Source organism: Hydra vulgaris, chromosome 05, assembly GCF_038396675.1.
Source record: "Hydra vulgaris chromosome 05, alternate assembly HydraT2T_AEP".
NCBI lineage: Eukaryota > Metazoa > Cnidaria > Hydrozoa > Anthoathecata > Hydridae > Hydra > Hydra vulgaris.
Window position 1 is genome coordinate 17,406,242 of NC_088924.1, and position 13,759 is coordinate 17,420,000.

The 13,759-nt window shown below is 28.6% G+C and overlaps 1 protein-coding gene and 1 long non-coding RNA gene across 2 annotated transcripts; both read left to right on the forward strand.

Moving 5' to 3' along the window:
• Positions 1-3,148: 3,148 nt before the first annotated feature.
• On the forward strand, positions 3,149-3,727 carry LOC136080218 (uncharacterized). Its single transcript, XM_065796832.1, has one exon. The coding sequence runs from the start codon at positions 3,149-3,151 to the stop codon at positions 3,725-3,727; it is 579 nt and encodes a 192-aa protein (XP_065652904.1).
• A 3,929-nt stretch (positions 3,728-7,656) lies between these two features.
• On the forward strand, positions 7,657-9,914 carry LOC136079984 (uncharacterized). Its single transcript, XR_010638358.1, has 2 exons — positions 7,657-7,797; positions 9,099-9,914. It is a non-coding gene; the product is annotated as an uncharacterized LOC136079984 (long non-coding RNA).
• The last annotated feature ends 3,845 nt before the right edge of the window (positions 9,915-13,759 follow it).

A 13,759-nucleotide genomic window follows, 5' to 3' on the forward strand; every position in this document is an offset into this window, starting at 1 on the left:
TTATGCCAACAAAGAATTCGTAAATAATGGCAAAATATGAAGCGTCTGTAAGTTTTGCAGGAGATATATCCATTTAATAATAAAGATATCTTGAAGTGTTTTTATGACAACAAAAAAGTTATTATTCCACATGCAATATCTTTACCTGAAACTAAATAGGTCTATGTAAGTTATATGTTAAGTTTTATTGCCCCCTTCTAAACATTTTTTAATTAAATTTCCAATTTAGTTTATAAAGGTCATTTGAATAAAAAGGCTTTTCAATCCTGCCCACTAAATACCGAAAACAGTTTTTTAAATGGGGCTAAAAGTTAAAATTATTTATGCAAAAATGACTATGGTAGAAAAGTTAACACTACCATAGTTTATCTAAATCTAACGTGACATTATTGTTAAACATACTTATTTAGGTGTGGTATTGAAATATTCAATTTTAATTAAAAAAATGGTTTTTTATGGATAATTTTGCCAAATAATGTCTGATTATAAATGTCAAGTTACATTCATTGAAAACAAGTACTAATACGTATTTTTATAAAAAAAAATCAAATCCAAAGACTTATTTATACCGAGCCCCAAGGTACTTTATGTTGAAACTACATCTTTTCTAAATAAAACTACGCTTGACGATTTGATATAGTCGCATAACTCTTACCAGATTATAATTGTGGTTAAAATAATCTTTCCATACATACCAAATATGTCATACTTTTTGATGAAAAAACTTACACATACTGTAATTGAAAAAGCTTATATTTTTGTTCGGAAAAACGTGTACCGTGCCTTAGTTACATTGAGTACGGGGGGGACAAAAATGAATTAGGAAAAGTTTCAGTAGAATCTTGATTAATCCAATTAATTTTTGAACACTTTTTTTTTCGCATGTTCATTTAAAAAAATGTTTTTTAAGAGATTTTTAAACTTAGTTAGGTTTAGGTACAGTTTCATCAAATCTAACTAAGTTTTGATTATTTTTTGAAAATTAAAATAGCATCAAAAACTAATCTTTTTGAAAAGGAATACAAGAAAAGGGACCGTGGGTAGCTGCCTCACACCTTCCAATTACGGGGGGCCATTTCGAAATTTTAGGGGCTTTTTTTTAATACCTAGTGTAAAAAATATAAATATTTTGAACCCTATAACAGGTTTTGGGGAGGAGAGCTCAGACCTACTAGCCACGGCATTGGAGCTATTAAATCGAATCTTTTCTATTTAAAAGGTACTTTAAAAGAGGCTTTGCCTAGATATATAATAAAATAGTTTTAAAAGTTTGATCTGATCAATTTTGCTAAATATTGAAAAACTTGTTTGAAAATCAGAACCAATTAACACTTTTCTAGCATAAATGTCTAACAAAAATTGCATTTTATATTATATAAAATAATATACATAAAATATATTATTTTATATAATATAAAAAATAGTTTTTAGTAAAAAATAAAAAGAATAAACAACAATTTATTTTCGATATTTCTTTACGTTGAATGCAAATCGCAACAGTATCCCTCGGAACGGAGGGATTAGTAATTAAACTGCATATTTGTAATTATGAAACAGAACTTTTGACAAATTTTTGTTTTTGACATTTATTATCACATTCGTGGCTTGAAAAAACCTAGTTCAACTGAACCTAACTATAATTACTCAAGTATGCTGCTGTTATTATATCGACTAAACTCTAATGCAATGTCAAAGGAAATTAAAGTTGTGTCTCGTTGGCAAAATGCACAGTTGCTTTAACGGGAGTCAAAAGTACCAATAAGTCAGATATCATTCTACATTCCTTTTCTTTCATTTTAATTGAACACTGATACTGGAATCCTATTCTAAATCAAAAAGTGCCTTTTTAACACACCTTTTTTTTTTTTTTTTTTTTTCAATTTTTATTTTAGGTGCCCCAAGAAGTCCTAACGGTCTTGTCACAGAGCACCGCGGAAGTGCATTTAACCAGGAAGTTCACGCCTCCTTCCTTACCGTGACGCGAAAATTTGTCCAGAGCTCGTTTCGAACCTGGATCTCCTGCTTGTAAAGCAAGCGCTCTAACCACTGCGCCACGGCCACATTAATTTTTTTTTTTTACATTTATTTTTCTGTTTAACAATAACTAATCAACATATATTTATACAAGAAAAAAATAAAAATATGTCCGTAGAAACAAAGAAGACAGTAAAATCTTGTCAACAAGCACCGTTTTTGTATATACAATAAAAAATAAAAACTGTTTTTTTTTACAATGATCTTTATATATTAAAGAGTTAAATAGACAGGGGCTCAAAGAAGATGAAAATGCCAATACGTCATCGCAATCTTCTCATAGAGCCCCTGTATATATTTTTAATAGAATATAGAAATTAAATTAAAAACCCTAATGGGCATAAGTCTGCTGCACTAATCAGTAAATCAAAAAAAGATCAAATAAAATAAATACTAAAATAATTAAAATTACTTGGTGATCCCTTTAAGCACAAATGGTTCTCAAATTTTAAAAATTTTCTTTTTTATTAGAAACTTAAATGAACTTAATGACTTTGCCATACATTTGAATCCATTTTGATAACTATTCCATATATTTGGTCCTCGATATGCAATGCTATATTCAGCATATTTATTAAAGTTTTGAGGCAGTTTATATGAGTTACTAATATTTGCTCCTAGAAATAGTTTTCATTTATGTTTATTTCAAACTTGTTATTAAAGTTTACAGGAAAGAGATTACTATTGAATCGATACATATAAATTAAATGCTGATATATATTTATTTCATAAGCATACATCATTTTCATATCTTTCATTATAGGTTTGGCGCGTTCACGCTTATTTTTAGAGTAAATGATTCTGCTAGCATGCTTTTGTAGACTATAAATTTTTTTAAGTTTTGATGGTTGCGTACTCGCCCATGTTATGTTTGCATAGCTGATGAAGCAATGAATTAGTCCAAAATATATTAGTTTGAGACTTTATTTATTGATATATGAGCGAACTCACTACATTATACCAATTATATTAGTGATTTTAGATTGAATATATCTTATTTGAGGAAGCCAGGATAAATTCTCATCAACAAAAACTCCTAAGAATCTAATATTGGCTTGTTTTTTAATGAAGTTATCATTTATAATAAATTTTTTATTTCAAGTGTTTACTGAAAATGGGTACGATGAAAAAATGCTTAAAGGTATTTCTTATCAGATTCGAAAAAAAACGTTTAGCAAATAAAAATAAAATTCTATCCAACTCTAATAATACAATCTCTTTACCATGGATACCAATAACATCTCCCAGACTTAAAAGAATATTCAGAAAAACAGTTTATAAAACTGTTTTTAAATCAAATGCTAACCTAAAAGCGCTGTTAACGTCTAAAAATAAATCAAAATTACCACGCAACAGCCAACTAGGAACCTATTTAATTAAGTGCAAATGCTCCAAAGTGTATGTCGGTGAATTAAAACTTAAAATACGAACAAGGGTTCAACAACACCAAAAATTTTTGACTGAAGGCAAATTAAACCAGTCTGCATTAGCTTTGCATAAAGTAAATTGCGATGAGGACATTGAATGGGATAAAGCAGAAACACTTAAAGTTGAGGATAAAAAATTTGAAAGAAAAGTCCGTGAAGCCTTGGAGATACAAAAACATCAATGTTCTCCAAAGTGCGGTGGTACGAATTTGGACAATAGACAAAATGTTATAAAAATTTGTGGACTTCATTTTTTTCATACTTAAGTAAAAGAAGCCATTATAAAGATGACGCCAAAATTTAAAATTTTTTTGTGGTTATTTAACGGTCACAATTTTTGAAATTATATTATATTATATGCTAATGACGCATATGCTATAATCCGGCGAAAATTTCAAATCAATTATTTAGTATTGAGAGATTATATTCGCATTATCTGCTGTTTTAAATTAGTTAATATATATATATATACTAGGGATATGACTTTTTTGCAACCTACTAGGCCTGTATCGTAATTCAATGAACTTTTATGTAAAAAGAACGAATAGATGTTTCATTTTGACATATTTTGAAAAAAGGTCACCCCAAATCCAAAAAATTGAATTTTCAATAGGTACACTTTTGTACAGTAAATGAATATTAAAGGCTGAAGATGTTGTAAGAGTCATACTCCTGTTGTTATTTTATTTATTTATGCAACATGTACTGTGATATAACAAAAAACATTATGTGATATATAATTATACAAGTATTACAAAATTAACAGTATCAAAGCGTCTAGTACAACAATACACATAACTGTCTGTGTCTATAGGCCTACTGTGTTTAGTACATGGGTCACATGATGCTCACGTCTCATAAAGAGTCTAGCGCTTATTACTTAGAATGAATCGAAGTTGCAGTTTGTCTTTCTTTCTGCAGGAAGCATACAGGTCTTGCATCACCTTGATTGCACGTTCAGCTATCTGATTACTTCGTGGTATGTCGATGACGGATGGCTCTTTCTTCCAGTGATTTTTGAATGACTGCAATGCCTTTTTGTAAGGCTTCAATACATCAGATAAATTCTTGAAGTCATTGTCATTGTACTTTTGACTACTAAACCAATGTTCTGCCCACTCATATGAAATGAACCTGCAAACCTTCTCCAAATTCTTTCTCGCTTCAGGCATAAGAATGAACGCCAGAATGGCGAGAATGGCTCTTGAGTTCCATCTGGCATTGCTCATATTAGGAATGTTCTGAAAGTGAATCAGAGGGAAGTTTCTTTGTTCTTCATAGAACCTAAACACTCTTGTTAAATGGTACAAAAACTTCATATCGTCTCTCCACCCTGATTTATCAAGAATTTCTACAGTTCCATTCACAAACTTATCCTTCAGTTCATCATACTTATTCAACAGTTCAGACACAAATGGGTATTCAATGTTTGGAGATTTGGTATCACCCCCAAGTTCTTCGTCCATCACCAGACGGAGAATCCTGTCTAGTACGTGATGCTGACAACCGATAAATTGTGGTATTGTGACACCCTTTAATTTAAACATACGTTGCAACTTCACAACAACTCCATTTCTCTTCCCAGTATTGACGTTTGTTGTATCAGTAATGATCATCTTAATTGAATTCCACAAATTGTATTCATCAATAAGTTTGGCAATTTTTTCAGCAACAGTTTCAGCTTTGCCATCTTTTAAACGCAGTGCATCAAGTTTCACGTCAGTTCTTTCATTCTGAAGTACAACTACCTGATATTCCTTATCATCTATTCGTTTGCCGTCAAAGTGTAAGGACCACTGTTCCATTTTAAGTTGTTGTATCATTTCTTTTTTTAATTTACCTGCCTCTTTGAATATGGACTTGTAAATTGCTGATTGACTTGGAGTTGGAATATCAATACCTTGTTGTGATAATACATTGCATATTTTAGCAGCTTTCTTTGTGGAAACTCCACTTGATGTAACCATACTTACAGCAAATTAACTTTTGTAGTGCTTTCTAGTTTTTTTCTGAGTGTCCTCATCATCGTCTTTATCACCGTCGTCGTCTTCATCATCTTCACTCTTACTTTTGCAGTTTTCAGATTCAGTACCACTGTCTGTGGTAGACAGGACTTGTGATGTGGAAGGTATTGCTGTTCCAGACTGGACTTTCCTTCTCTTGGAAGGGTGAATGGTTTCTTTACTTGCCACTTGTCCTGTTGAGTACCCCACCTGTCCTTTACTTTCTTTTTGTAGGTGGTATAGACGTTTATCTTCCGAGGATAACCACTGGCCATTCACTTTCGTGATGTCAAATAATGCATTGAGAACATCATATTTTCCACGCTTGACACATTCATCATAGACCTTCAGCACCTTCATAAGCTTTGCTCTTATCACTTGATCAGACACACGTGGAAAATTTAGTTTATTGTCCCACAATTTTGTAATTTCCTTAGAAATTTGGTCTATTCGTTCTTTTCTTCCTTTAACATATGCTCCGAGAAACTGGTATCTTCCTACGATCTGCAATTGAAGTGGTATTCTGGATTTTTCATCGAGTGAATGTTCTTCTACAGCCACGCTTCCTCTTCTTCTGTGTGACTCTTGAAATCTCACCAAATTTTTAGTCCAAGTCTTCTTGTTCTTTGTTACTGTGGTATGACTTTTCTTGTGAGACATCATATAATATTGTTACGACTTTACGGATAGCTGAGCGTAAATATCCGTTTAATAAAGTCGTTTAATTAATAAAATACTTTAACTGTATAGTAATCCAATTATAGTTCGATAATCCAGTCAATGTTGATAACAGTTCGATAATCCAGTCCGTATCCTAACGATAATGCTACAACTACTTATACATCGTACACTTACAGCGTCTTTAGTTCGCTACAGTAGTTCCTTATTAGCTCAGTTACACGCAGAGTACTTCATAGAACTATTCACATTATCAACACTGAGCTCTGACAGCAGCTCGCTTATATAATTATTTAGAGCTTCCAGAATGTTCTACTAAGTTCTATAATCTTCTACAGTCTGTTACAGTCGTCTATATCACCGTGGTAACACAATGACGTCATCACATAACAATTCCAAGTATTTGCCGGCACACGGCCGTTTCGTTGCCATGGTAACGTGTGGCGTTATATTTATAAATTCATAACAAAATAATAAAATAAATAGAATTAAGCTGAGAATTAAGCTTAAGATTAAAACATCGGTCAAAAATGAATGTATAAAAATGGTAAATCAAATTTTTATTTTGGGGGTGACCTTTTTTTGTTGCAGAAAGCTATTTGGGCCTTTTTTCATGATTTTAGGTAAAAGTTCATCGATTTATGATACAGGAAACATTTTATTTGAAAAAAAATTAAAAAGTCATATCCCTAATATATACATACATATATATATATATATATATATATATATATATATATATATATATATATATATATATATATATATATATATATATATATATATATATATATATATATATATATATATATATATATATATATATGTATATATATATATATATATATATATATATATATATATATATATATATATATATATATATATATATATATATATATATATATATATATATATATATATATATATATATATAATTTTTGGCCAAAAATCTTTCAGCGCAAATTGTTCGCGCGAATACTAAACCAAATGTCGTGTAGACCGGATATACGTTTGGTTCTGCACTAAAATATGCAGTTAAGTAACCAAGGATCATGGCTTAATTGGTCAGAAGTTTTAATGTTAATATGTTGAAATACGTGTTATATTTTTTGGTCATGGAAGAATATATGCATTTTTACACATTCTTCGTATTATTTTAATCACAATAAATAAGTCTACAAAAAGATGCTCGATAAACCACTATTTACCACCATATATTTGTAAAACTGTGTGCATAGAAGTTACCTCTTTTATGTACACAGTTTTACATTTGAAATTGATACTTGCATTAATATCTTTCTATGTGACTTTTGGACTAATTTTCAAAAAAATGGCAGCCATTTTTAAAAAATATTTTTTTATTATTTGATTAAAAAACAAACTATTTTTAAGACTTTATCTTAATTGTTAAAATGTAAATGCTATACAATTTTTTTATTTAAATATCACTTGACATTTAAAATTTTTTGTTAATAATTTTACAGCTGATAAAATATATTTCATAAAAGTAATATTTATTAGTAGGTATAAATATATATATATAAAACAGTATGAAAAAATGTTTACAAATATCTTAACTTGCAACATGTGACTGGCTACACATCAGTGTTGTCCGTGTTTAACCAAGAAATGGATTCATATCATTTTATGAAGTAAGTTTATGTTTATTCTACATTATTGTGTTATTAGGATATTTAAACACAATAAATATTACTTTTTATTTTTTTGACTGAGGTGAGCAGGTTTTGTGGGAAAAAAAGTGATTATTAAATCTTCATAATTGTTTATATGAATTATTACTTTTACTTTTATATTTGTGTTTTATTTTCTGTTTTATTTCATATTCATAAATTTCAAAGTTATGTTCATTAAATTTTAAAATTATCTGGATTTTATTCTGCATTTTTTTTGTATGCTTGTATTGTAACTTCATTAAATATTTTTATGGAAAATAAATTTTTTACTTGGTTACATGTTTTTAATTTATTATTAAGTTATTATTAAGTTGATAAATAAGTTTATTATTGATTCCAACAGTTTTATTATTGAAAGACCTCCAGGAATGTAAAGACTGGTACTACTGTGAATAAAATATATAAACAGCTACAAAGAAGTATTTTAAGAATTATAATTAGTATATTCAAACGACTATTTAAATATGTTATATTATATAAGTAATAATCTGAAGTGTTCACAAATTTTCTATTTTTACAGATTTAAATGTTTATATTAATAATTTTTCATACAAATGTTGGTGTATATCTTAAAAAGCTGTGTTTCTCTCATTTATATTCATTAATATCCATTTATATATTGCATGTTTAAAAACAAAAACAATATGTAGTTTGTTTTTCAAAGTTGATAAACATTTGATATAAGGTATCAGATATATTTTGTATGAGGTTATAGTAATCTGATACAAGGTATCAGATTATTTGAAATCTTGATGTTTGTGTTAAGGTTATCTCAGTAAAGCCATGATCCAAACAGGGATGCGGAGTCCTAAAAGGAATCCGGATTTGTATGTCACAAAAAGATTACTTCAAGTATTGTGAATTTCAAAATAGATATCACTGACGTAATGACTTGCAAGGCTGCTCAATTTTATGACTTTTTATTAAAAAATGTGTGCTGGCAAACATCAAAAAGAATGTATAAGCAACAAATTTTTTTGGTTTTATTTAATTTCTGGAAAACCTTTTGCATTTTGGTTATATCTCAATTTCAGAAATTATATTTGTTCAAATTAAACAATATATTTTTTAGACTTTGTTTTTGTCTTTTTTTTAGATTTTGTTTATATTATTTCAAGATATTTTCATATAACCTTCATAAAAAAGATAAGATATTCAAAATATAAAAATAATTTATTTCTATTAGTTTTTATAAATATTACCTGTTATAAAAATATCAATTAGATGACACCTTTCTTAATGTTCTTAATTTTTTTTAGGTTACTTAGGTGCTCCCAGAAGTCCTTATGGTGTTATCACGGAGCACCGTGGGAGAGCATTTAATTAGAAGTTCACGCCTTCTTCTTTACCAATGTCTCTTATTGGACTAGAGCCGGCGTTGAACCTCGGACCTCTGGGTTCTGAGCCAGAACTCTAACCACTGCGCCACGGCTGCTTTTTATTTTTTTTTAATGTTATGGTTTTAATTTTTTTCAATAAATTAAGGTATAGATGTATATAGTAGTTCTATAGGTTTAAGGTTAAGTTATTATACTGGTTTAAGAATAAATTATTTTATTGGTTTAAGATTAAGTTAAGGTTAGCTATTTAATCCACAGCATATCTAAAGTTAGACTTATGCATACTACAGTGTGTGTAGATTTATAAAATAGAACTTAAAAATTGAATGAAAATAGAACATGTATGATAAATTGATAAGACAGTAGTAATTTTTTATTTTTGTATTTTATTGGCAGGTTGTACTTGACGACTTACTTTCCTGCAACGAAATCAAAAGAACCTTCAACTTCAAATCAATTTAAAATAATTTTTATAGCAGCATTTTCTAAGAAGAATTTTCCCTATATTTTATTTACTAATTAGATTACTTATATTTCCATATTTCTTTAAATTATTTTTGGAGGTTTAATTTTGGTGTTTTACAAAATTTTAAGTTTAAAAAATTATCTTACATATAGTTTTTTAGTTTTTTAATAATTAATTTTTATTCAGAAGTACAATTATAATTGGAGTGTCCAATTGTTGTAATATTTTTTCTGCAAATATCCATTTGATATTATGTTATCAATGTGAAAGTATAATCTCAAGATATAATTAAAAAAATGGTAGAATGAGGTACACAAACATACGCTTTGTTTTCTTGTAAATAAAATTCAAGTTTAGCTCAAAATGTCTGTACCGATAGAAACCACTCGCAAAAACTTTGATATTTATTGGCCTATTAAAATCTTACTGTTTTCACATGGTTTCCACTTACTGTGACTGTAAGTGTGAAAAAACACGCGCAAACTGGCAATCGGAAAATTTTTGAACAAAAATTAACGCTGTGTATAGTCTTATCATAGAACACCGTGGAATATCACGTTTTAAACCAGAAAACCAGAAAGTTCTCTTTCCGTATCAATGTCGCGTATATAGCCTGAGCCAATTTTGAACCATGGGTCTCCAGTTCTGAAGCCAGATTTCTAACAGCGACTGCAAAATCTCTTATCTCTTTTTTTTCGAAATAATTTTTTTTTTACTTAATAATAAAAATAGAAAAATATTTTTGAACAAAATTTATTGTTGGTATTGATCCATGAATAAGTTCTTTTAAATTATTTGAAAATGTAAAAATATACGTGAATTTTCTTGTTTCAAGTGGAGATTCCAATGTAAAAACTGATATGTAAATTATTAACTAATCCAGCTAAATAACGCATAATCTTGAAAAGCTAGTATCCATTTATTTATCCAATAATTCAAAAACAAAAATTTCAATTTTATTTGAAGCATTGTCATTTTAACAAAACAAGTGCCCCATAATTAAAAAAAAAATATATATATATATATCCGTCACGCCGTCTGGGACAGCAACCCTGATTGGCGCCGTTATTTATTAAAACTTCGCTATATTATAGATGAAGGGCTTTATATATATATTTATTTATTTATTGCGGGTATCTTATTTTAAAAAAACGATGCTTACAAGGACAAAAGATCTAATACAAATACACTAAGTTTGAAATTTTTTTGAATAAAAGATATTTTAAGGGGTCCCTCAAGACCCTCGAATATTTAATGGGTTCCTAATACTTTCAAAAAAATAGTTTTTCAAAAATATGTCAACCTGGTACTCAAATGAAGCAAAATTTATAAAAATTTCAAAAATAATGTTTATTTTGGAAAATTTTTTACTTATTTATCAAAATTATCATAAAAAATGTATTTTTTTAATTTTTTTTTTAAAAACGTAATTTTTTATGTAATAAAACCAAAAATAACAATTTTTTTCGAAAAAAAATTATTTTTGAACTTTTTATACAATTTTGCTTCATTTGAGTATCAGGTTGACATATTTTTGAAAAATATTTTTTTTGAAAATATTAGGGACCCATTAAATATTCAAGAGACTTAAGGGACCCCTTAAAATACTTTTTGTTCAAAAAAAATTTTAAACCTAGTGTTTTTGTATTAGATAGAACACATTTAAGGGGTGGGACAAAATTATTTTCAAAAATATTGTTTTTTGGGACACCTTAATATAATATATATTTATTATATATTTATATATACTCATATACGATATATATATATATATATATAAATATATATATATATATATATATATATATATATAAATATATATATATATATATATATATATATATATATATATATATATATGCGTACACACTAGGATGTGGCATAAAACACTTAAATCATAAAAGATAATTTTTTTGTGGTTTCATTTGCTATATTTTCATTTCATTTTCAATTTGATAAATTTTCTAAAAATATATATTTTATATAGGGATATATAATATTCTTAATATTGGATTTTTATGTAAGATATTGTATTAGCATACCTATTTTTTTTTTAGGATATTTAATTTTTTTCATAAAATTTTTATTAAACGATTTTATTAAATATTATTCAATCATGTTAAAAAGAATTTTTTGTACTTTATAAAAGTTAGTGCTTCAGTAGCCTAGACGATATTATTTACACAATATCTTCATTTGGGTGGATTATTTTTGAACTTTTTATACAATTTTGCTTCATTTGAGTAACAGGTTAAAATATTTTTGAAAAACATTTTTTTTGAAAATATTTAGGGACCCATTAAATATTCGAGGGTCTTAAGCAGGGGCGTTGCGTTAGAAAATTACAGGGGAGGGGGAAGGGGAAGAGACCTTGTTTTTCCCAGTTGTTTAACATAGTTTTCACAACTGTTTTTTATAATTCAAGAATTCAAGAAATCAATTTCTGTCCTATTTACAAAATCTACTGATTGTTATACTACACTGCACTCACTCTCATGAATTGCCAATTATCAGTATTTATTAACTTCTATTAACAAAATATAGCTTCCTTTACATATATACAAAATACTCAATTCAAAAAACGTCAAAAAGTTTTACCAATTCATAATGAAATTGTATCAGCCCAAAATAAAGTTACAATTTACAAATCCAATAAACTTTACAAACCATTATGGCAGCATATATAGCAGTTTAGAATTTTACGGAAATGAATTAGTACAAAGGAATATTGAAAATATTGATTTATTACAAAACTTATACGCACAATATTTTATCATCAGTCTATCATTTTTTTGTCTACTGTTTAATTTTAATATGACGTTTCTTCAATTGAATCCATCGTTTAACAAGATGTTCGTGGTTAACTCCTTTACAAAGTTCTTTTTCGCACTTCAGTAGCATGAGACTATCCAATCTCTCGTCACTCATTGTTGTTCTCAGATGTGATTTTACAATCTTGAGTTGACTGAAAGAACGCTCATTTGATGCTACACTATAAGCAGCTGTGATTACAAAAATGCATAGTTTATGGGCTTGTTTCAGTATATTCTTTAACTTCACAACATGGTACAAAATATCTTGCAGCGTTTTGGCTGGTATTCTTGATGACTTAAAATCTTCATCACCTTTTTCTAAACCGATATCTATCAAAATTTCCATCTGGCCTTTCAGCACATGAACGTCTGGAATATGATCCTTGTATCCAGAAGGAAAAAGTTTGTTTGCTTTTGTTAAGTTTTCAATACTCAATTTATCCTTATTTAATGGAAAACTAAAAATTTTGGTGATAGGTACAAATACTTCCTTTAATGCTGCCGAGTTTTTGGTTAAACCCATGGCTAAAGAGTCTGTGACCTCTTTGAATTCTTTCCGGTAAAAAGCTTTCATCTCCATTGCTATTAATCTATGGCGTCGTTCGTAATCGTTTTCTGCATCAATGTGTAACTTCCTAGAAAATATTACTGCACTTTCAATCAAATTATTCATAGCATCTGTATCGTTACTGATATTTTGTATGTTCTTGGCAGTACTTTCAATTACATTAATAATGTCAATGACATTGAAGCTTAGACATTCTAAGATTTCTCTTAATATTTTTATCTTCTCAATGATATTCTTCATGAAGGAAAGAGTAATAATGAAATCAAAGTTGTTACTATTTTCGGAAGTCCAATTGCCTTAGTTTTCGTTTTAAATGACTAAATCTTTTTGTGCTTGATGTGAAGAAAACATGCAACTGTTTGAGGACATTAAACAATTCTCGTATTAAAGTATTGACATTGCAGGCATGTTCAAGAGCAGTGTTTATTCTGTGGTCTTGACTAGGTATGTAGGGTACATTATGGCCACCTTCTTCTGTTATATACTTTTGCACTCCTTTAAACTGTCCACACATTGAACTCGCGTAGTCATACGACTGAAAAGCCATCTTTGATGTGTCAATGTCTTCTTCATGTAAAGAAGATAAAATTAGCTCAGCCATCCCTTTTCCAGTCTTATCAGTGCATTCGACGGATTTCAAAAGCCTTTCCCGAATCTCACCGTTTTCACTGGCTGTTCTCACAACTATACTCATTATGTCCTTTTGTGACATATCGGAAGTAGTATCGGCCAT